At 29.5% G+C, this 25,488-nt stretch overlaps 1 protein-coding gene across 1 annotated transcript; it reads left to right on the top strand.

Annotated features, from left to right (window-relative positions):
- The first annotated feature begins 14,063 nt into the window (after positions 1 to 14,063).
- On the top strand, positions 14,064 to 17,937 carry LOC126656304 (long-chain-alcohol oxidase FAO2-like). The gene is made up of 4 exons (XM_050350836.2): positions 14,064 to 14,505; positions 14,770 to 15,042; positions 15,886 to 17,317; positions 17,475 to 17,937. Exons 1-4 carry the CDS (start codon positions 14,272 to 14,274, stop codon positions 17,771 to 17,773), a joined length of 2,238 nt encoding a protein of 745 aa, XP_050206793.1. The 5' UTR covers positions 14,064 to 14,271; the 3' UTR covers positions 17,774 to 17,937.
- Positions 17,938 to 25,488: the final 7,551 nt, after the last annotated feature.

Genomic DNA, 25,488 nt, shown 5'->3' with positions numbered 1-25,488 from the left:
GGATGCTGCATTAATTAAAACTATTACACTTAGCTTATTTCAATAACTAAGTGGGTGAGTACAGTCAAAAAAATTATCGAACATAAATTACCCATTAAATAAGGATATTATAGATGGATGGTTAGTAATTTTTTTAACCAAATTAACTAAATTTCTTAATATGTGTAAAACTTAAAACAGCCTATCAATTGTGGACGAAAGAAGTAATATATTTAATAAGTTTTATCTTATTTTTTTCCTTTAAAGATCTAATACCAAAATAAATTTAAAATATTTGCGGATTGTTGTGATTTCAGCTAAATTTTTTAATTTTTGTAATAATGTCTCGACTTTATTATTTTATTGTAATTTTAGTCAGTTGTTTTCTAATCAATTTAATCGTTTTCAATTTTTTTTTTGGAATTTATAAGGCTTATTTTCATGAGAAAATTAGGATAAATACTCCATTTTTATAAATAATTTGATTTCCTACCTCAACAAGGAAAAGGTAAAGAAAATACCTCATTATTTTAGTGCTTTTATTTTTTTACTCTAAAGTATGTTTATATTATAATTATACCTACTTTTTATTAACTTTTTACTCTAAATATATATTTTTTTACTCTTATTGTAAGACAACTGTCATTTTTTATATTTGTCTCTCTTTCTATTTCTCTCTCCTCTCTCCTCTTTTCTTCTTCTTCTTCTTCTTCTTCCTCTCTGTTCTTTTTTTTCCCGTCAATTTTCTTTTTCTTCTTCTTTATTTCTTCTTTTCTTTTCCATTTTTTTCCTTTTCTTCGTCGTTCGTTCATCGCTCTGCCGCCGTCTTCATCGCTCCACTGTTCTTTCATATTTTATTTTAGCGAACTTTTCTTTAATTCATGGCGATTATTGCGATTTTTTAACATTCAGATCTAAATAAACTACTCTTGAATTTCTTTTTAGTTGTAGATCTAATGCATGAAAAACGATGTTATGATGAAAAAAACAATTTTCTGCACAAAAAACAATTTCTGCAAAAAAACAGCATCTGATTATCATATGATTATCATAACACTGCAGAAAAATGATTTTTTTATAAAAAAACAGTCTCTGATTATCATATAAGTATCACTGTATTATCATGTTGTTATCATAACACTGCATAAAAAAATATACAAAAAAAATTGATTACCATGTTGTTATCGTTGTATTATCATCTCGTTATCATTGTATAATTATATGATACCGAGATGATAATGTTTTATAGTACCTTAATGATAATGTTATGACAATGAAATGATAATATCTATGATAATGTTATGATAAAATAATTTTTGATTATCATGTCAGTATCACTATATTATCATGTCATTATCATAACACTATAGTGTGATAATGTTATGATAATGAAGTATGATAAGTTTATGATCACGTACGTAAAAAAAATATATAAGGATTTCATGATAACATAATGATAATGTTATGATAACTAAATCAGTTTCTGATTATCATGTCAGTATCACTATAATAATGTATGATAAAATAGTGTCTGATTAGCATGTTAATATCACTGCATTATCATATAGTTATCATAACACTACAGTATGATAACTAGATGATAATGTTATGATAATTGAATGATAACGTACGTGAAAATATAATTACAAAAAGAATTATGATACCAGTTATAACCAGATGATAATAAAATAATAAAATAATGATAATAGTATGATAATATATACCTATATGAAAAAAATACATAAAAGTTACAATAACCTGATGATAATGTGAAAATAATAATATGATAAGGTTTTATGATAATAAAATGATAATAATATGCTTGTATGAAAAAAAATTACAGAAAGATTATGATAACGAGATGATATTGTGAAGATAATAGTATGATAAAGTTTTATGATAATACAATGATAATAGTATGATAACTGTTATGAAAAAAAAATTATGATAATGAGATGATAATGTGAAGATAATAGTATGATAAACTTTTATGATAATAATATGATAATATGATACATGCATGAAAAATAAATTACAGATATAATTATTATATAAAAATATTAAATATTTTTTATTCTAAATATATTCAAATATTTTATAATTTTTTTTTATTATTAACATCCTTTTTAGTAATATATTCAGTTCATATAAATTTTTAAATTTGCTATTCATATAATAAAATATTAAAGTGATAATATATATTTTAAAATTAATTAATAAATTTAATAATATTTGAGCAAATAAAAAGAAAAAGTCAAATTTAATGATAATTTCTTATATATATATTTGTCATTAATTTAAAAATGAAAAAAAAGAAGAATAAAAAAATGGTGAACAAGTAAAAAGTTAGTAAATAAGAAATTGTTAGTAATTGGTTTGTTAATAGGTTGAACAAGAGTGTCAGGTGACACAGGTTGTGTCAGGAGAGAGAAAAGAGAAGGAAAAGGAGAGGGAGAAAGAGAAAGATGGTTGTCAGAGTAAAATTCTAATATATTATGACACGGGGAGTAAAACTACAAAAAGTTTAAAACAATGATGTATTTTTAAGGACTTTTCCGGATTGAGGTAAAATTTACAAATATTATTTTATTTTAGGTAAATAAGTAAATCTCCCTATTTTCATCCATTGTCATTGACTTTTAGGCCTTTTATCATTATTGTTCCTAAACTTCACTTTTGGCATGTAGACCATCTGACTTTGATTTGGCGACCACAAAACTCTATTTTTCCCAAAAATGACAAACCAAGCAATCAATATTTCACGATCAAGGGTGTAATACTATTTATAGTAGTGGTCCGTATATATCGTATTAACAATCGAAAGATGGTCAAAAGAAAAAATCTCTATTTGACAGGGCTTCTTCCTATACCTATGAATTCCATTGGAATTGACGGGGGCCCGCACAAGCGGTAGAGCATGTGGTTTAATTCGATGTAATATTCATTATTCTAATTATTATATTAATTTAATTAATAATTAATTTTATAATTAGTTAATTTTTTAAAACAGAATATAATATTTATATAAAAATAAAATATCTCTAATTAAAAATAAAAAATCTGATCAAATCAATCTTAACCTAACCAAATATAAAACTATCCACCCAGTTCCCTAATCGACACCATTAACCTACTCAACCCAACTGCCGCCACTCCACCAGCCACCGTCGTCTTACCCGTCGACGCCGCCTCAGCCATCGCCGAGCTATTAAAGCATATCTTCTCCCTGAGTTGCTCCCTCGGGGAGCGGATCTGCTTTAGGCGGTTAGGGTTTTGTTCTCTTACCACTTGAGCCAGCTCATTTTGTCCAGGATGCCTAGTTGGTAGTATGTTTTTAAGCTCAATTTTTTTAGATTGTTCTTTTTTTTTTCCAAGTCGTGCCTACGTGGTAATTGAATATGTATTTTTAAAGAAAACAAAAGTAAAAGATTGTCAATTGATGCCTTCAAAAAATATTAAATTGATTTTGAAAAATTTGATAGGTTTCTAATAGATTAACCAAAATAGTATTAATTTATAGCTTTTAAAACATTTTAAGAGACTTTTAAAAAATTAAAAAGGGTTAATCTTTTGGCATTAGACCAAAAATCAATTTTATAGTACATAATAAACAACCACTACTTTTTTATTTTTTCCTAATGGATTAAAATTTATCAACGAAACGTAATTCAATTATTAGAAGAAAGATAGATTGAAGATCTTTCAATAATAAAATGGAATTATTTACGAGTTATACTAGTTTACTTATTTTTTATTGTTTTGCCTTTCTTTAAAATATTATTTTGTCCATTTTTTATGAAAGGTTTGTTGTCCTTTTTTTATTGAAGAGTTTATCATGTGGTGATGAATTAGATGCCGTAAGTTTGCGGATGATTGAAAAAATAGATCAAAAATTGATTAAAGACTGTACTTAATTAGCAAAACAGTCAAGAACTTATTTTTTATATTCGTATGTAGGATTTGTGAATTCGGTAGTATGTTGTCTGTTCCATGTCAGGTCATCGAATTTCATTTTCGAATTATCCCGATTTCTTTTATAAATGTAACTGCTTTATATTCAATTTAATGAAATTTAATGAATTCAAAAAAAAAGTGGTAAGAGCACCATGCCTAAGACCGAGAGATCATGGATTTGATTACCAAGAGAGTAGGAGTGAAATCTTGTAATCCGCATAGAATAGAAGAAAAAAATAGGCATCCTTGTTGATGTGAACCATATGAACAAGGGCAGATATATAGAGGAAATCACACGGAGCACGGCTAAACACCACAATAATCTCACTATTACGATCACGTGTGTCTCGCTACAAAAGTACATCAATCTTCTTCTTCCTTTTTTTAACAATTTTCTTTTATAATTCTGCCGTTTAGTATATTGAAAAATACAGATTCTTCTCCGATCAAACATGGAATTGATTTCATCGAGCTGAGTCGCTCTCTCTGTCAAAAATCGCTATAATAGCGGTGATTGTTTTGTCAATCGGTGGTGGAGACGGATACAACAGCGATGAGTTTGTCAATCGGTGGTGAAGGTGGCTACAGCGGCACTGGTTTTGTCGATCGGTGGTGAAGGCGGCTACGACGGTACTAGATTTGTTGATCGGCGGTGGAGGCAGCTATCCGTTGAAGAAAGATAAGGAGTTGTGCTTAAATATTGAAATTGCAGAGCATGTTCTTGATGATTTTGTCTCATAAAATTAAAATCACTCCTGAATCATTTTGCACTTAAAAATTGGGGATGAATGTAAAATGCAGGTAGGATTACTTTTGCGATTATTGTTGGCTAATGTTGTCGGATTAGGATTGAGGTTTTGAGGAAGATTATTCTCAAATGATATCAATGTTCTCCACATGATGACCACATGTTGTAATACTTGAGAAGTTATGTTTTGTAGGTTGTAATACTTGAGAAGTTATGTTTTGTGATTTTATTTTATAATTTATTATTGTAATGATTTCGTTGTTGGTTTACCAATGATTTACCAATAGTATACCGATAAATTTAATGTTAGTAATACCATTAGTAAACCTTGAGTTAACCGTTGGTAAATTTTTAGTTATTGTTTTATGATGCTCTCAATTATTTTATGTAATTTTTTTTTTTCACTTGTGTATCTGTAATATTTTTGTTGTTTGGTTAACCAATTTTAGTATATTAAGTAATAATTCATTTTAACATTCTATAATTTCAAAAAAAAATAGTAATTTAATTTTTAAATAAATTGATAGTAGACCATTAGTAAACTGTTAGTGAACTTATAGCAGACGGTTATTAAACTTTTAGTGAGCTTATAGTGAACAGATTTTTGGTAAACCGTTAGTAAATTGAAATCGTATTTTTGCAAATAAAAAAGTATTTGTATAAAAATATCTGGTCAAACCGTAAATTTTAACTAATTTTGGTCAAAAGGTATTGTTGAGAATATTTAGGTGTTTTATAGGTATTTGTCTAAAAATCTCATATGTATATATATATATATATATATATATATATATATATATATATATATATATATATATATATATCCTTTATAATAAAAATAGACTTTTCTAATTATTTGCAAAAAATAATGGAGTTAATTATATTAATAAACAGTCCACTGGCTGATGGAGAGAGGGTCGAACCCCTACCCTCTAAAAAATGCAATTGTGAATGTGCCAACTGGATCACAACTCACATGCAATAAGGGCATATATATGACAAGGCAAAACTTATTTTAAAATTTCTTTATTTTAGTTTTTTTGTTTAGAATGCTTTTATTTTAGAAAATTTCTCTCTTTAGTTTTAATATTTGCAAAATTTTAATTTTATATCCTTTTATTTATTTAGACCGGATGAACAAACGTGCCAACAAAAGGATTGAAGTATATGAGTTTAACCATATAACAACTGTGCTGTCTAGCCATAACTAGTTTATTGAAAAATTATTGTATATAATTGTTGCATCATGTTATTTGTGCAATTTATTTAAAAAAATGTTATTTGTGTAACAAATTGAAGATGCGTTAGCCATATAGAAAAATTAATAATAAAAATTTTAAAATTAAATTATGATAAATATAACATGGCATAATTAATATATAGAATAAAGACTACTGGTTAACTATATGCATTTTAATTTGAAATAAAACCGAATGCATTTAATGTGCCTTTGATTCATGCATTTGTTTCCACTCAAAACGTTATGTTGCTGCCACTAGGGGTGAGCATGGTTGGGTTCGGTTTGGTTTAGAAAACTCTAAAACCAAACCATATTTTAAGAGAAAATATAAAAACCAAACCACGCCAAATATATTTATGTAAAATTTCGGTTCGGTTAACCAAACTTTAACTTCGGTTTCGGTTCGGTTCGGTTTAGTTTGGTTAATATAGATTTAGATAAAAATTATATATAATTATACGTAATAATTAAAATTATGCATAATAATTTTTACTTATATGTGTGTATTAGTTTATATGTTTTATTTTCATATATGTATCTATACACACATATTATATTTTTATATAAATATTTCAATAAATAAATTTTATATTATTTAAACATATATAAATATTAATAAAAATAATATTATTGTAAACTTCGGTTTTTCGGTCGGTTCGGTTAACCACCAGTTGAAACCAAACCAAAACCAAAAACCATACTTTTTTATAATTTGAAACCAAATCAAACCAATCCATTTTAACCATTTTAACCAAACCAAAATTAATTTTAGGTTGGTTTGGATCAGATTAATGGTTTGGTTCGATTTTGCTCACCCATAGCTGCCACTTTGGTTTGTTAAGAAATAATATCTTTTCTAGTCACTCAAAATTTTAAACAGAGTGTTATTTATCTAAAAATCATTTTTCACTAGAAAAATCTCTCCGTTCTCTCTAAAAAAATTTAAATCAAAAATTATAGTTTCGAAAAGTTGGTTTTGGCCTTTGGCTCAAAAACTACCTCCTCCACTCTTTAATCTCTTTTTAGTGATTTTTAATTATTATCCAATAAAAAGTTTATATTATAATGGATAAAGAACATAGTTTAAAGGTGGTTTTGTTGGCCGGAAAACCACCTTCTCATTTTAACTAGTGGTTTTCTTCAAAAATCTATTAATGAAGTGTTTCTTCTCTTTTTTTAGTCGATTTGACGGATCTTTACTCGGATCACAAAAATTGAAAGTTTTTTTAATCAGATATAGATCTTCAACTTAAAAAGATCTAATTTTTGGATTCATGTTGAAGATAAAACTTGAGAGGCTTGAAATTTAAAGGATAAAGCGGCTTCAAAATCGTATTTTTTACGTTTGAACTATAATTATATTGGGTGATCCATTTGGTGGTTTGAAAATCCCTAATCAATGATTGTATTTACAGCATTCATCATTATTGTAGAATAGTCCTTTCAATTTATTGAAGAACCATTCATTTATTATATTTTAATTATTTTTATTATATTTTATTAATTATTATTCCCTCCATCTCAAATTAATAAGAGATTGCTCCCACAAGCACTCTCTCTTTATTAATTATGTATAATTTTTTTTTTTAAATTTATTTATACTTTTTTTACCCATCTTTTTAATATTTATGTCCTTATCCTTTTTGCAAACATATTTACACAAATATCTTACTATATATAAGTGGCTTCAACCATTTTAGGTCATTTTTTACGCACAGCCGCCGCACAACTCTCTCTCTCTCTCTCTACTTCTCTTCCTCTCAATTTTTTCTCTTCTTCTTATTCTCTTTCGTTCATCTACTTCTCTCAACTTTTATTTTTCGTTCGTCTACTTATGCCGCATATTGTTTATTTTTTCATCTCGCCATCGCACGTCTTTTGGTGAATTTTTCACCGTTGTTTTTTCTCTGCCATGTTTTTCAGTAGGTTTCTAATCGCCGCGATTCTTCAATTGATTTTGTCGTCACCTTATTTTCTATGGATTTCTCGATATCGTTTTTAGAATTCTTATAATTTTTTAGTTTTTTGTGATAATTTAGAGTTTTTGTAAATAGATTATTTCAGATCTATTATTTTTGTTTATAAAATTGTTCTATTGTTCATATAATTGTTTTATCTTTCTCTTGTTCATAGATTTGTTTTATTTTATTTTGATGCTACTGATTTTGTAGATAACAAAATGATTTATGGTGTATTTGCAGTATTTTTATGGTATATTTACGTTATAGTGCATTTCTAGTATATATATAGTGTATTTTGGTGTTTTTCTGGTGTTTTTTAGTACTTATGGCGTATTTTGCAGTGTTTTTATGTTATATACTATAAAACACTACAAAAACACTATAGATACACCATATGTGAGCGGAGAGGGGTTTGGGGGCCGCTCGCCCAAGACTTATGGCTGACTTCTCGATCTGGAAACGGTTTGAAAAATGGAGTCGCCACCTAGTTCAACTAGAAAACGCCTTTTAACCGACTAGATAGCCTTACTCGCCTCCTGTAAGACTATCGTGCATCGGACCAAAGACTAGGGTTCGTGGACCTCCCCGAAACTCTTGTGCTTGGCTTATCTGTTACCGGCTTTATTTTCTAGACATATTCGTTTTATATCTCATCTCAACAGTATATGCAATTCACAGGATATGAAAGCTATAAATAAACATGTATGAAAGCAGTAAACACGTTTGATGCGCATATGAGTCGATATGGACTGACATTTGAGGCAAGCAGCAGGTACTCCTAAACATATATATAACCTTAGAGGTTCTAGCAAGTAGCATAAATCTGGCTGGTCTGGATTGATTACATGCACAAAGCCTAAAACCGGATGTATAATTGATTTTATTTGGTGAGCCTTGAAAAACCTATACAACCGTTACTACTTTTTTGTATTAGTCCTACGATGTCTAAGTGATGGGCTGGAATTGCATTAATTGGCCAATTTTAGGTGATTAGTCCTTTAACCGGTTATTACTGGATTTGGATGCTTTTGGAAAGCAGTAAACAGTGCTAGCATGCTCAGGGGCAGTTGGATATACATACAAGGTCAGAGATACTTTTAAATCTCGTTGACTTTGAGTGCCTGGCACTCGCGCGGGTTTTGACCATCGGTTTGGTCAGAATGGGCTTTCGGTCAGACGAGAGTTGTGTGTCTCGTCGATCCGATTCTACTGGTTTGATATTGAGTTAATTCCGAGTTTGGGTTAGCCTGGAATCAGCTCTGAAGTTGCTGGTTTGCTAGGCCTCGGGCTCGTGGGCCCGGTTTATACACTATGTTACATATATGGATTTCTGAGTCCGTTTGACATCGTATTTGACCCGTTACAATACAGAATATGAATCTTCATTGGATTAGCTACATCTGGGTTCAAACTGGGCCTGATTTGGAGTCCGGATGGGCCTGGAAACGCGTTTAGAAGTTCGGATCGAAGTCTGGAAGATCTAGAAAGCGATTTTGGAATCTGGCGAAGGAGGAGCACGGTGCCGGTTCATAGTGCCAGCACCGACAGTTTAAGGTGGCGGCGCCGCCGGTTGCAATGGCGGTTCGTCAGCAACAATCCTGGGATTTTATTTTGCTTTGTTCTCACTCGTTTCAAGTCCGTTTCTCATGCATAAATAGTCAAAACCGCATAAAATCGAACAAGGAATCCAAAAAAAAGCAATTTCAGAGTGTTTAATGCTCATCTAGGCAAAAAATAATTTCGGGGCAACAACTTTTCTAGGGTTTCTTTAGAGCAAAAATAGTTAAAATACACATAGAAACATGCATTCTAAGGTGTCTAAAATTGATTGTTTTCTGGTTTTGAACATTAAAAACAGCTAATTACAGTGATTAACATGCTTTTTCATCGAATTTTATGGTGATCTTTAAAAGCATCGAATTGATTAATTATGGCTATTTTAATGGCAAAATTAGCAAAATAATCTAAACATGCAACCTAAGCGTAATTACAGCAATTATGGCAATCATATATGCATTATTTATGGCAAAATTAAAGGAATAATGAGGGTCTTCAGAAGTGCTGTTCTGAGTCCTTGTCTCGTTTACTGGCGAAGTGGATGCAGAATCCAGCTTCGAATCTGTGCAGGGCTTGCGTTCTTGGAGAATCAAAGTGTATTAGGTGTTTCAGGACTGGAATTTAGTGTGTGTGTGTATGTGTATGGCCGAATTTTCTGGTCTATTTTTAGGGTTTGTGTGCTACCTTTAACCAGGCTAGCTTAAGGCTGTATTTTATAGTGATTAGGGGTGACCTAGGGTTTTCTAAAATCTTCTAGAACATTCTAGAATATCATAGGGTGAAAGTGTGTGAAGTGATAAGTTTTTAGGTGTTAAGATTAGCTTTAAACTCTATTTTTCTAGTTAAATTCGTATTAAGGATTAGTGGTTAAGTAAAAAATTGCTAAAAGTGTGTTTTGGTGCCCGAAAGTGTTAGAAAAAGGTTTCTCGGGCCCTATAAGTTTGGTTAAGGTCAATTTCAGTCTGTCAAACTTACAAATTGGCCCATAAACTTCTATGATATGGCAATTAGTCCAATTTCTAGACTTAGATTGCAATTGCTTTGGATTTTTATGGGCTATTTACGTCTAATTGCGTTTTAATCCTCCAAATTTGCAGCTGTGCACAGATTATGCCTGCTTAGATTCCAGCAAGCAAATCGAAAGCTCGTCACATAGACAAATTTCTCTAGAAATCATCATTGCACGCTTCAGTTCCTTATCACTTCTTACCTGTCCGAAAAATAGGTGTCTACACCGTAGATACACTATAAAAAATATTATAAAAACACCATAATTATACTAAAAAAACACCATAGTTACATTAAAAACATTATAACAAAACACCAGAAATAAAAATAGCATAAATCATTAAAAAGTAAAAAAATATTTTTAAAATTAAAAAAGTATTTTTGGTAAAAAAAAGTACAACATGTAAATATATTTAAAAACAATGTTGATAATAAAATACAAAATATTGTACTATATAAAATTTCCTCAATTAATAACTAATCTTTTTATATTATAAATATTCAATTATTATTTTATTAATAATTATAGAAAAAAACCCTCATAAATTATAGTAAAATATAGGCTTAAATGCACAACAAATCACCAACTTTCGCGTTTTTTGGTGTTTAACTCGAATTTTTAATTTTGGCATATAAATACACGAACTATCAATTTTTTTGCAAATATGACCAAGTTTCCGTTTCAGATTAAAAATTGTGTCGTTTTAGATCAAAAACGATGTTGTTCTATGTCAAAAACGGTGTCCGTGTTATATATGCAAAAATTGATAGTTCATGTATTTATATGCCAAAATTAAAAGTTCGTGTCAAATACCAAAAACACGCGAAAGTTGGTAATTTTTGGAGCATTTAAGCCTAAAATATATTGAAAAGAAAACAAAAAACACAAAAGGACAAAAGTTACTACTTCAAGAGAAAATATGATATGTTTCATAAGTTAAATTATATTAATTAGATAATTTAATTTTTTTAATATTTATATTTTTTTAAACTGTCCGTCAATTTGGAACAAAAAAAATATTAGTTATCACTTTATTTAGTATAAGTATTCATTTATACCAAGTAAAAGAGAAAATTAGGATAAATACTCAATTTTTAAAAATAATGTGATTTTCTACCTCAACAAGGAAAAGATGAAGAAAATACCTCACCTTTTTATTGTTTTTATTTTTTTACTCTAACACATGTTTATATTATAATTATGTCTTATTTTTATTATTATTTTACTCTGATTATATTTTTTTAAACAAAAAACACAAAAAGACAAAAGTTACTACTTCAAGAAAAAATATGATATGTTTTATAAGTTAAATTATATTAATTAGATAATTTAATATTTTTAATATTTATAATTTTTTAAACTGTCTGTCAATTTGGAACAAAAAGAATATTAATTATCACTTTATTTAGTATAAGTATTCATTTATACCAAGTAAAAGAGAAAACTAGGATAAATACTCAATTTTTAAAAATAATTTGATTTCCTATCTAAACAAGGAAAAGATGAAGAAAATAGCTCACCATTTTATTGTTTTTATTTTTTTTACTCTAACACATGTTTATATTATAATTATGCCTTACTTTTATTATTATTTTACTCTGATTATATTTTTTTTACTCTAAGAGACAATTGTCACTTTTTTTTCTCTCTCTCTCTCTCTCTTTCTTTCTTCTTCTTTTTCTTCTTTCTGTTTGTTTTTTCCCGCCATTTTCTTCTTCTTCTTCTTCTTCTTCTTCTCTTCTATTTTTATTCTCTTCTTCTTCGTCGCTCCGCCATCATTGTACTATCGCTCTCCGTTCGTTTCATATTTGATTTTAGAAATTTTTTTTAATTCGTGGTGATTAATATGATTTATGTTAACTTTCAGATCTAAATAAATCACTCTTTGATTTTTTTTCAATTTTAGATCTAAAAATCTGCATGAAAAACGATTTTAAAATGAAAAAAACGATTTTCTGCACAAAAAACGATTTTCTGCAAACAAAACAGCATCTGATTATCATATGAATATCACTGCATTATCATCATATTATCATAACTCTGCAGAAAAAATATTTTTTTATAGAAAAACATCCTTTAATTATCATATGAGTATCACTTAATTATTATGTAGTTATCATAACATTGCAGGAAAAAAAAATCTGCAGAAAATAATGTTTGATTATCATATCGTTATCATAATATTATCATATATCGTTATCATAACATTATCATATGATACCGAGATGATAATATTTATGGTACCAAGATGATAATGTTATGATAATATCTACGATTATGTTATGATAAAATAATGTCTGATTATCATGTCAGTATCAGTATATTATCATATCGTTATCATAACACTGCAGTAAGATAACTAGATGATAATGAAGTATGATAAGGCTATAATAATTGGATGATAACGTACACGAAAATATAATTACAGAGGGATTTATGATAATCAGATGATAACAGAGTAAAATCATAAATATCTTTAAGCCCAGAGTAAAAACATAAATTTGAAAAAAAAACATGAGGTAGTTCTCTGCAACTTTTCCGTGTTGAGGTAAAATGTGCAAATATTTTTATTTTTAGAGTAAATACCTAAATTTCTCAAATTAAAATAGCGCAAAGCCCAAGAGCTCGAAAGAAATAAACAGATGTTGAAAGTCCAAACACCTTTATAGCTCAATATCTCAAATTTGCCTTTAGCTGAGGATCTCAAATTTTAACACGCGCAATAACAATTATTTAAAATGATTTTTTTTATTTTATGAAAATGGAGAAAATGAAAATAAGAACGTGAACATTTAGAAAAAGTGAGCATCTGACACTGTTTAAAGAAACGCTATAAAAACAGAAGAAGACAACGATGCCCAGCTCCAGCAAAAATCAACAAAAACTCAAAAACTCTCAAGAAAAATCAATGTCAACCCCTTTAGTTTTTTTTGAATTTATTTGTACTGCAATTTACGTTTTCTTAGTTCAATCTTATTTTTTCGACATTATTTTCAATAGCGATTTCAATCATTATGTCAATCTTAGTCTTTTCAATTACAGAAGGTTTCTTGCAAATTTAAACACTCTCAGAAGATTTGTTTAAGAGCCTTTGAAATTTTTTTATATCATTTAAAACTGATACAATTGCTTGATTTTATTTCAAAATATTAAATTTGAAGTATAACCTCTGGTACGTTCACACATATAAAGGCACCAACCGTTTTTTAAAATTCACAGAAAATAGTATTAATAACAAATTTAATTTTTAAAATATTGATTTTTAATTTTAAAAATAATTGATATTTATAAAAATATAATTAATAATATTTAAATCATATAAATAACTAAACTTAAAAATAATAAAAAGCTAATAAAATTACCATAATTTCTCAACTTTATCTACTTTTATGGGATAAAATGAGTACATTGGTAGTTGCCCATTGGTTTGTTAAAAAATACGTAAACTTTTTCTAGCCACTCAAAATTTCAAAAACAAATTTAAATATCGATTGAGAAATCTTTTAAGTAGATTCTGGTGGTCACGATATTTATAAATAAATCTAATTATAAGAAGAAAAAAACGTAAACTATAGTTATTGTCAATTGTCATATTTATATCAATTGACAATAACAATCCTAGTTTGATTTGTTTTACTCTCAAAATCTAAAAAACAAAGAAAAGTCTAAAAATCCCAATTAAAATAGTATTCTGAAGAATCAAGAACAGAATTTATTACATATAAATAAATATAAACCATCCCCTGCCACCCGCCATCTCATGTACATCACATCACATCCAACTAAATTCTAGAGCTTGAATTATTCTTCTGGAAATTCAAGCATGGGGCAAAAAGAAAGCTGTCATCCATTGTTGAAAGGACCCAAAAAGAATCCAAAAACTAAGTACAGCCATGGATTTTCTTCTGGTCAGATCCAATCTTTATCTGCTTTTTGTGAAGCTCTTATTCCTCCACTGTCAGCTAATAATGTCAGCACTGAAATTCCATTAGATAAGCACAAATCTGTTCTTTCTTTCTATGAAGCTTCTGGGTCTGACTCTACAATTCCTGATGAGGTCAGTTAATTCATTCTTTTCGGTTTTTTCTTTGGGTTTCTATTTGAAAATCTTTCTGGGTATTGAATTTTTGATCTGGGTTTTGTTTATTATTACTATTGGGTAGCATTCAATCAATGTTTCTTGTTTCGGAAACTGTCGGAAACTTGGCGTCCGACAGTTTTCCGGTGTTCGTGTCCAAGTGTCCTGTTTTCCCGTGTCTGTGTCTAAGTGTTCTGTTTTCCCGTGTCTGTAATTTCTTATAGTTACATCTTTTAAATGCAGGTGGCAGAGTTAATAGCTCGAAGAGGCTTAAAAGAACTGGTTTTGCTGGTGAAATTGCTTCTAAAGATTCTATCTTTCAGATTGGGTACATTGCTACTCTGTGGTTTTATGTGTTTGGATTGGAATTGGCCGTTCATCCACAATTTCTCTGAAATTTCTTTACCAAAAAGAGAGCAGATTATCAAAAAATGGAAAACTCAGAAATATTTTTTTCCTCTAAGGGTGTTTTTTGTGGCCATCAAAATTTTCTGCTTATACGTCTTCTTTGCCAGGGTAAGATAATTACTTCCTCCTAATCTTAATTTGTTATGTTCAGTTTGATTTTCTTGATTTGATGATATTTTTAAAATTTTAGGTAATTTATCAGCTTCTGCAACCATACCCTTAGTTTATCATTTATTGCATTTAGTTGCATAAAATTAGTTATTCATACTTTTTTGTGATTGTCAGTGTCAAGAGATGCTGCATGGCAATGGCAATTATTTCTGGCACTTTCAATTTCAACTTTCAACTAACTCATTGTAGTTAGCTTTTTCTCATTAATGGTTATCTTTTTATGGTCTACAATTATTTTGGGACAGTGGTTTTAGAAAAATTGAGTTTTTATGGGTTCCACAAACTTTACTTAACTTGGAATTATAACATGGACATTAAAACTTGGCAAAATCAGTCACTAATTTTCATGTTTTGGCAAATCGAAATACCGTGATATTTTCCTGTGAAAAAACGTTAACGTTGACATCATTATATACAATATTTTGGTAGCCACGTCAGTTTTTTTTTAATAGATCGGCGTTTTAATTTGCCAAAAATTAAAAGTTGGCAATTAAATTTTAAAGTTCGTGTTATAATTACAGAACACGCCAAAGTTTATTATTTATTTTTCAATTAACCCTTATTTTTTATATAGTATATGGATAATTAATGGCTTTGAACATCACTTGCTGATTACAGACTAAGTTTTATCTAGAATTAAAATGATTTACTATAAGTTTACCTGTGCTCTATTTCAATGAGCATGCATTTGTGTATTTCTGGATACATGAACTGAATTCAATTTACTAGCATGCAAATTTGTTAGTATATTTTTAATCTCGGTTTCTCCATTTGTCACAGACTGATGAAAATTTAACAAATCCAGCATGGGAAGCAATTGGATACCAAAAAGACACTAGAGAAAAAAAGTTGAGGAAACCTGGAGAGGAGAGACCTCTTGAGAAAGGGATCATAGAACTTGGAAAGGAAGATGATTCAACTCTTGTCGATTCTCTTATCCGAAAAGGTCTCCAAGTCACAGAAGATGTAGAAAACAATACCTATAAGATCAAATGTGATGTCGTAATTGTCGGTTCTGGTTGCGGTGGAGGGGTTGCAGCTGCAGTTCTTGCAAGTTCTGGCTTGAAAGTGCTCGTCCTAGAGAAAGGAAATTACTTTGTACCAGAAGATTATTCTTCATTAGAAGGTCCTTCCATGGAGGAAATGTACGAGTCTGGCGGAATTCTCACTACTATCAATGCGAAAATCATGATCTTAGCTGGATCAACAGTTGGTGGAGGCTCAGCTATAAATTGGTCTGCTAGTATAAGGACGCCGGATAATGTTCTTAAAGATTGGTGTGTGGATCATAAGATTCCACTTTATGGAAGCCCTGACTATATAAATGCAATGGATGTTGTGAATAAGAGACTTGGTGTAACCGATGCTTGTTCCGAAGAAGGATTTCAGAATCAAGTTCTTCGCAAAGGATGTGAGAATCTTGGCTTGAAAGTTGAATCAGTTGCGAGAAATTCCTCTGCTGATCATTATTGCGGTTCATGCTGCTATGGCTGTAGAACAGGAGATAAGAAAGGCACTGAATCTACGTGGCTAGTCGACGCTGTAGGCTGTGGTGCCGTGATTCTAACAGGAAGTAAAGCTGAGAAATTCCTTTTGGAGGATGATCATAGTGGAACGAGTAGGAAAAGATGCAAAGGAGTGATTGCTAGAGCTTTAAATAAAAATGTCACTAAAAAGCTGCAAATCGAGGCTAGAGCAACGGTTTCAGCGTGCGGTTCTCTCTTGACGCCTCCGCTAATGATCTCTAGCGGATTGGTGAATTCAAATATCGGCAGGAACCTTCATCTGCATCCGGTTATAATGGCTTGGGGATACTTTCCGGATAATAATTCGGATCTCAAAGGCAAAATGTACGAGGGAGGACTTATCACATCAATCCACAAAGTGATCTCTGATGAGTCTACCGTTCGTGCCATTATAGAAACTCCAGCGCTCGGGCCAGCTTCATTTGCAGCATTATCTCCATGGGTTTCAGGACAGGAGTTCAAGGACAAGATGCTGAAGTACCCGAGAACTGCCCATCTGTTTGCATTAATCAGAGACCAAGGCTCAGGAGAAGTGAAAGTTGAGGGTAGAATTAAGCACCGACCAAACCAGTTCGATAATGAAAATCTCAGAGTTGGCTTGCGGCAAGCTTTAAGAATATTAGTTGGTGCTGGAGCTGTAGAAGTAGGCACTTATCGTAGCGACGGCCAAAAGTTCGGATGTAAAGGTAAAAACTACACTTCAACGCTGCATTTTCATTTTCAGAAATGCTTTTCAACTCTAAAACTCTATATTGACATAACATGCTTTCGTAAAAAATGCCGTTTGCTGTATTCTGTTTCGGTGTTTTCTGTTTCAGCGTTTAATGTTTCCGTGCTGTACAGGTATCACGGAGAAGGATTTAGAGGAGTTTCTCGACACAGTGACGGTATCAGAGGGGATAAAATCGAAGGAAGGGTACTGGAACATGCTGTTTTCGGCACATCAGATGAGTAGTTGCAGAATGGGAGCAACAGAGGAGGATGGTGCAGTTGATGAAAATGGAGAAAGCTGGGAGGCTAAGGACTTGTTTGTGTGTGATGGAAGTATTCTACCAACTGCAGTTGGGGTGAATCCTATGATCACAATCCAGTCCACTGCATACTGCATTTCCAAGAAAATAGCTGAATCCCTGAAGAACTAATCAGAGATTTTAGTAGCTCTTTTATAATTTATTGATTCATTTGTAATGATATAAACAAGTATAGGTAAATTTCATTCTCTTCCCTCTATATCATGTTTCTGAGAAATATGAGTCATTGTTAATTGTCATGCAATAAATAAATAAAAGGGTATGAGTTATTTTAATTATCTATAAAATTTGTGTTGAGTTTTGAGTATAATCATACCATTGCATTTAATCACTACGAGATCGAATTGATTGGGAAGTTATCCCCATCCCCGCTTTTATGGAGAACTCCCATACATATGATGAAACTATTTTATACTCATCTCCTTAAAATTTTCCATTTCCCGTATAATTTAATGTAAACATATAAATAACTTTTTATATTTATAAAATATTTTTTTAAAAGAATTTTTTTAAAATGTACTATTACATTTTATAATATTATATATTTACAATTAAATATACAATAATAAAAAAATTAAATTATTTAAAATTATGAATAACATATTAAAAAATATAATATACTAATATATAATGTATGCAAACAAATCGGATCCCAATTGAAACAGGAATGGGTATTTCCATGTGATGAGAACTATACTCTTCGTCTCCTACGCATTCCCGTGAATGTGATCTTTCCTCATGCCCGTACTCATGGGGGTAATTGATGGAGATTCTCCGTACATTAGGGGCGGGTTCCTATGAAAACCGGAAGATTTTTACTATATTTTTACATTAAACCTCTGAACATTGATTATTTAAAAATTTAATTATTAAATATAGACTAAATATTATATATTATTTAAATTCTTAATATATAAATAAATGATATTTAAAAATATTATGAAAATTACATATATCATATATTAAAAATCATAAATTTTATTTGCATTTATTGATAATTAGTCCTTAAAGATTATAATAATGATCCCCTTATCTTGAAAATTAGTCCTTGAAATAAAATATTAGTTTTTAAAATTCTAAAAAGCTATTCAAATCTTATAATAAATGTTGTGTGTGTTAGTGATATGCACCAGGTCAATCATGTTTGACCATGTTTTGACTTTATCATTTTGTTATTTATTGATTGGCAGTTTTTATTATTTTATATTAATGATTAAAATACTTGAATGGTTAATTCTTTCTAAGGTCATCGAGTATGTGACTTGATAGTAGAACCCTTAGGTTTAATAAAAGAATTATATACCATCTATCCCTAGTCTTAATAGAACATTGAGACTAGTATGATGTTGACTGATGATTATGTTTTACTAATCATGTATATGAGATATTAAGTCAAATCATAGGTGCTATTTGAGAAATAAGGCACTGGATGACCCACTGTGAGAATACTACATAGATCACTGTCATAAGTAATTCTCATTACAGTTCTATTAGTATAATCCTTTGACCTTGAAATCATCATGGATTTCTACATAGATATTTCATATTTTGATACAGTCTTACATTATCTTTAACAGGATAATGGAATAGATTGTCATTGGATATGAAAGTAACTATGTGAGAAATGTGAGTGACTGAGAAGGAATTTGTCCCTCATTTATTTGAGTAAGATATCTATGGGCCCCTTGAAGAAGATAGACTGAAGGAAATGCATGGCCATGCTAATTGATAAGGAGTTATCATTTTCAGTCTACTTAAAGTCAAGAAACTAATGATTGAATATTATAAGGATGACAGGACTATGCCTTATATTCAATCTGGATATCGAGAGACAAAGGGATTAAAATATTATTGTAAATGGTTAAATCGGATTATCGATATTCATATAACTTGGGTAGTCATAATGTCTTGCTAGAGGCCACTTATGACTTGTGGGCTGAAATAAGGATTTCGAGCCTACTGCCAACGTTATATGAACCTACAGGGTCGCACACTAAGAACAGGCCCAAAACAGTTATGGGTTGTACAAGCCCAATGTGATTAAGTGATTAATTATATATATATATATATATATATAATTCGTAATATATATATATATTAATAAATATATATATTAATTCGAAATTTAAGGATAAGTGTTTTCCTTAATTTATTATTTTTGGACGATAATAAATATAGTAATTAATATATATAGATAATTATCAAAAAGGAGTTTTTGATAAACATAAACTTGTGGAATTGCAATGAGATTGAAATTCGAATTTGTCTCAAACCCTAGTGTTGTTTATCACTATAAATACACATTAAGCAATTGGTTTGAGAATCACGAAATTCATTATTCACTAAATCACTAAAATTCGAAATTGCTTGTGAAGCAATAGTGCTAGCACACAAGCACTAGTTTTGGCTAAGGTCTGTTCGTGTGGATACTCGTAGAGAACGCGTTATTTTGGAGGCGTTTCTGATCCGAGGCCAGGTATCACCAAAGTGAACCACCTCCTTCCTTCCTACATTGCTGTTGAATTCGACATACAAGTAAGTAATTATTCTGTTAATTCGAATTACATGGATCTTGGTTTGAGTTTTTAGATAAATTTTTGAAATTCCGCTGCGTTATGAACCTATAAAACCCAACAGTGTGTTACAAATGGAAGCCCAATTAATATTTAAGAGAAAAAATATTAAAAAAATATCATAAAGATTTTAAAAAGAAAATAAAAACAGAGAATAAAATATTTATAATAAAAATATTATAATTTATAATTTTTATTGTTGATCTAAATATAATATGTTTTTTATGGTATTAAATATATAAAAATTAATACATATAAAATAAAATATTGTTGTCGGTGAGTAGTAAATAAAAATATTTTTAAAATGTAAAATAAAAAAATTGGCATCATGCTAGAGCTATTAAATGATAAAGCACCAAACACAGGCGTACTAAATGCAGCCAGACAAATCTATAAGGCAAACATATGAGCCATGTGTTTCTAACCGGTACCAACTATGGCTTCACCACCTAATATATTGGTCAATACCCATCACATTCTGGATTTCTTGTCATGTTTTGAACACTATAATGACTATACAATAATTTTTTGCCTAATTATTTAAAAATTATCAACTTTAAACTTTTTTTTGCGTTTATATTTTAATTTTAAAAAAAAAATCAGTTGTACTCTTATTTAAATATTTATGTTTCACCTCTATCTCGAATTTTAAAAAACAATTATAATTTATTGAAAACAATTAAATACAAAGATTATTTTATATTTTTTTCTATTTAAAAAACATAAACAAGTCTTTTATTTTAAAAAATGTTTAAATATATCCTAAAATTTAATAAAAATTTTCCATTAAAATAAATAAATAAAAACACTTCCGTCGGACACGCCGCCCGATTTTCTCAGGTCCGCCGCCGTCCTCCTTCCATGGAAGAAGGAAAATTTATTTCTCTTTCCATGGAAGGAGGACGTGCTCCTGAGCACATCTGTTCCTCCTTCCGGTAGTCCGACAATCGAGTTTTTTTAAAATACGTAAATTTATTTCGTTTTGTTTGAAATGTATTTTTTTACGGTTTTTAATTAAAAAATGTATTGCTAATTAATATAAATTAAATAGAAAATTATTATTATTTATTAAATTTTATGAGAAAGAAGGTTTTTTGTACTAATAACAACTTTAACGTTTAATTAAAAATATAAACTATAAATGAAGAATTATTTTAAATTTTTTTCCAAATAAAAAGAGATCAATTTAATGTCTCGAGAATAGAGATGAAATATAAAAACACAAATAAGAGTACAAATAAAATTTTTCTTAGGTCAGAGTATATATGTAAAAAAGTTTCAAGGTGGTTAGTTTTTAAGTAATTAGGCGTAATTCTTTTATCTTAATGGCAGAATTAAAAGTATTATTTAGATGGGTGGTCTTTTTTTTAGGGCTAAGCCCTTCAAAAATTCCTAACTTTTAAACCTTTTTTCAATCTAACCCTGATGTTGTAATTTTATCAATTTTATTCTTGTTCAATTTATTTATTTTCTTGTCTAATATTAGTAACAGGTATAGATATTGTTGAATTAGTTTGTTGCAGACCTTTTGTTTCTATTTTTTATTTGATTATACATATTATGTGTAAATTAATGGGTAGCCAATCGTTTTGTTGCGCATTTGATCCAAAAGAGATAAATTTCTTCAAATTTGAGCAATGGGTTGTTAATAGTTTATCAATAATTTATTAAATTTATTTTTTAATAAACCGTTAATATACTTTGGCCTCACTTGTTTTGTTTCATAGTAATTCCCGAAAAGTTAATTTTCGGAAAAACATAGTTCCTTGAAAGCTAACTTTTCAGGAAGTTTGATAAATGTTATTTGTTTTAATTTTTACTTCCCGGAAAGTACAAAATTGATTTATTATAATATACTATATTTTAAATTAAAAGACATAAATATCTTTGATAATTTTTATATTGTTAAACAATTTTTTTTTTTTAAATCGAGCAATTAATTAATTAAGTTTTACTTACTAACTCTAATTTTACGATTCAAGTACTAATTGAGAAAATATTTTAACTGTTAAATTTTAAAATTGTATTTTTTTAGTTTAATTTATGTAATATACAAATTGTCGATAAGAATATTAAATAAAAATATTTAATTTTATTATAAATAATAATTATAAAATAATATAGATATATTTTTTGAAATAAATAAGAATATTTTTTATATGAATTTTAGAAAGAAAAAAAAAGAGTTAAGGTTAAATTAAAAAAATCAATCAAAAATGCTAGGGAAATTTTAGTTCCTTGGGTTATCTAGGAAGTTACTTCCCTAATCAAAGGAAAGTCAAACATCTAACTTACCGGGAAATAAAATGTATAAATTGAAGCAAACAAAAAAATTGCTACTCTCCGAAAATTACAATTTTTCTTCGCATATTTACCCCAACCAAGCGAGCCCTTTGTAAACTATTGCTAAATCAAAATTAATTTTGTTTTAAAAAACCATATTTTTACAGAATAAAAAACATATATTTATAATTATTTTTGGTCAAACCGTATTTTTATATATTTTTGGTCGAACCGTTTTTTTGAGATAATTTACTAATTTATGGGTATTTTTCAAAAAGTATTTAAATTATATAAGTGATTACTAATTACTCATTGATCTTATATTCACAATAAAAGAAAAACGCCACAAATAACAACAAAAATTCCTTAATGAGTTCATGTGTTAAATTTAGCACAAATATAACATATGAAACTACAACATCCATTAGTAATTTATTATTAATTATAATTTTAACACAATTATTTTTATGCATTTATTATTTAACATATATTTTTTTCTTTTCTTCATTTTAAATTTTATGCTTTTTTTATTGTTAAAATCTTGATTTGATTTTTTTAATAATAGACCATATATTAATATAATAAAAATCATAAAAAAACTATTTTAAATAGTTCATCAATTCTCTTAATTATTTCTTTTGAAAAGCTTGTTATTATATCAAATAAATATTATATTAATTTTTGTTTAATCTAATTAAAAAATTATCAAATAATTAAATTGAAGTTTAAAATTTTATTAGGTTTTATTAAAGTTTGGACCCTCCTACTTGGGGGTTTTTGATATTTGAGGCACCCAACGGTAATCTCTGCGTGTTCCGCATTCCTAGAATGCGGAACACGCATTAATCAGCTGATTATTAATTAATCAGCTGATTAATGTGTTCCGCATTCTAGGAATGCGGAACACCACATGGTCCGCATTCCTAGAATGCGGACCATGTGGGACCAGGCACTCTTTCGGAATTAATTCCGAAAGAGGCACTGATCTAGAAATTTGGGTGCCTTTGAGGCACCCAAATATCAAAAACCCCCTACTTGGCTCGATTTTTAGCTTGGACCTTAATGTTTTTTTTATTTGAAAGTGGTACTAAACATTATAAAAGAAATAGCAAAATGAACACTCATTTAATAGATTTTTTTACACCATTACTTAGTAGACAATGCACGGGATGAACATGATAGTGACAGAGGATCCAGTTTAGATTTATTTTAGGCAAAACCCATAAGAAGGCCCCTCTACTTTACCGGTTTTGTTCGAAAGGCCCCTAGTCCAAAGTTGTTCACGTTCGGATCCCTATACTTGGCAAAATCCGATTTTAACACCCTTGATTGGACGGAAATTGGCAAGTGTATTACACTTGCCGTTATAGAGAGTGGGGAGAAGAAGAAAAAGTGACATGGTCATTTTTTTTATTAAAAGGTGACATGGTAATACTGACTGTATATTCTTTTTTCTTTTCTCCTTTCTTAAAGTAAAAAAAAAAAACTGCAGGTAACATTTCTTCATCAGAACAAGCAACCATTTTTCCTTTACTTCCCTCAAGCCTTTCAACAAATGCAATTCTGCTAAAAGAAGTATTCAAAAAAGCCATTGTTTCTTCAGTCAAATTTATATGTTTAGATTCTTCAGCTAGTTTCGAAACGTTCCTAATCATTCGAGAAACTTTATCTTCTCCAATGGGTCAAAAACTTTGTCCACGTTTTGATTTAAAAGGATGAACGGCAATGATTGAAGTACCGTTTTAATTAAGCTTACAAGATAGAGGTTCCTCTACAAGCAAAGCATTACGAATAGCTCTCCAAATGAGAAGCTTTAGTTTAGACGAGATTTGAAGGTGGCAAAGTTGTTGCCACTGAGATTTTGAAAACAGACAATAATTTGCAGTTCATTATCCATATAACTGACTAGAAAAAGGAGCCAAGGAACAGCAAGCAGAGGAATATATCGGCATGGACATTTAATTGGAAAAATCTCAGGGAATCATCTCTTTTTAATCGAAAAATGGATGGAGATGAAGCTAGAGAAGGACAGCAGAGGTTCACTCCGGCAAATAATCAATGGGCAGAGTTAGAAGAAGATAATCCATATCATATTATATAAAAGAAAGGAGGAAAAAAAGGAGCAATGAAGCCCTTGAATTACATAAGACACACAAGCAATTTTTATTCAAGTTAGATTTCATAAAAGCTTATCAATGAACCCCGAAATACATGAAGAGAATCAGAAAATTAACAAGAACAAAGCAAATGCAACGGTTACCTGGCCTTTATGTTGAAAAACCAAAGAACACTTATGGTAATATCCATCAGAAATTAACCATTTTTCATCATATATTTGCAAAATAATGATGCAAATGATTAGCTTTACCCATTTCGATTTCTATCTGTTTCCATCGATCCATCCAAATGGGTGATGTTTAAAGTCAATTTTAGCAAGTGGGTTGATCTCAGATTTTCAAAATAATAAAAAAAATGTTTTAATGGTCTCAGAGCATGCAATGGCGTAGAGGAATCAAAGTTTGTTGTTGACGATGTTATGTTGCTGAAACTTGAAGATTTATCTGTTTATTAAAGAATCCACATCATATTATTTCAATTGTTTTTTATAAAATTGTCATTTGAAGAATGAAGTTTGAACTTCCAATTTTGGTTACAGTAGGAGAAAGATGATAGAAGTAGGTTTTCTTTTAAGAAGATGGTAAAATATTGACTTTGCTCCCTCAAGTTTGCTCTTAGTTATAAAGTGAACTCTGATGTGGCATTAAATAACTTCATTATACATATTTCTTTTTAATTTAACGGAAAATTTTGTAGTTAACGGCGAGTGTAATACACTTGCCAATTTCCATCCAACTAAGGGTGTTAAAATCGGATTTTGCCAAGTATAAGGATCCGAATGTGAACAACTTTGGACTAGGGGCCTCTCGAATAAAACCGATAAAGTAGAGGGGCCTCCGTATGTGTTTTGCC

The sequence above is a fragment of the Mercurialis annua genome, linkage group LG7 (assembly GCF_937616625.2).
Source record: "Mercurialis annua linkage group LG7, ddMerAnnu1.2, whole genome shotgun sequence".
In the NCBI taxonomy this organism is placed as follows: domain Eukaryota; kingdom Viridiplantae; phylum Streptophyta; class Magnoliopsida; order Malpighiales; family Euphorbiaceae; genus Mercurialis; species Mercurialis annua.
Note: the sequence above shows the minus strand (reverse complement) of the source record. Positions and strands in the feature narration are given on the sequence as shown.

Coding starts and splice junctions, on each gene's coding strand:
- LOC126656304 (XM_050350836.2), top strand. CDS start 14,272: ATGGGGCAAAAAGAAAGCTGTCATCCATTGTTGAAAGGACCCAAAAAG. Junction 15,043..15,885: donor TATACGTCTTCTTTGCCAGG/GTAAGATAATTA, acceptor CATTTGTCACAG/ACTGATGAAAATTTAACAAA. Junction 17,318..17,474: donor CCAAAAGTTCGGATGTAAAG/GTAAAAACTACA, acceptor CGTGCTGTACAG/GTATCACGGAGAAGGATTTA.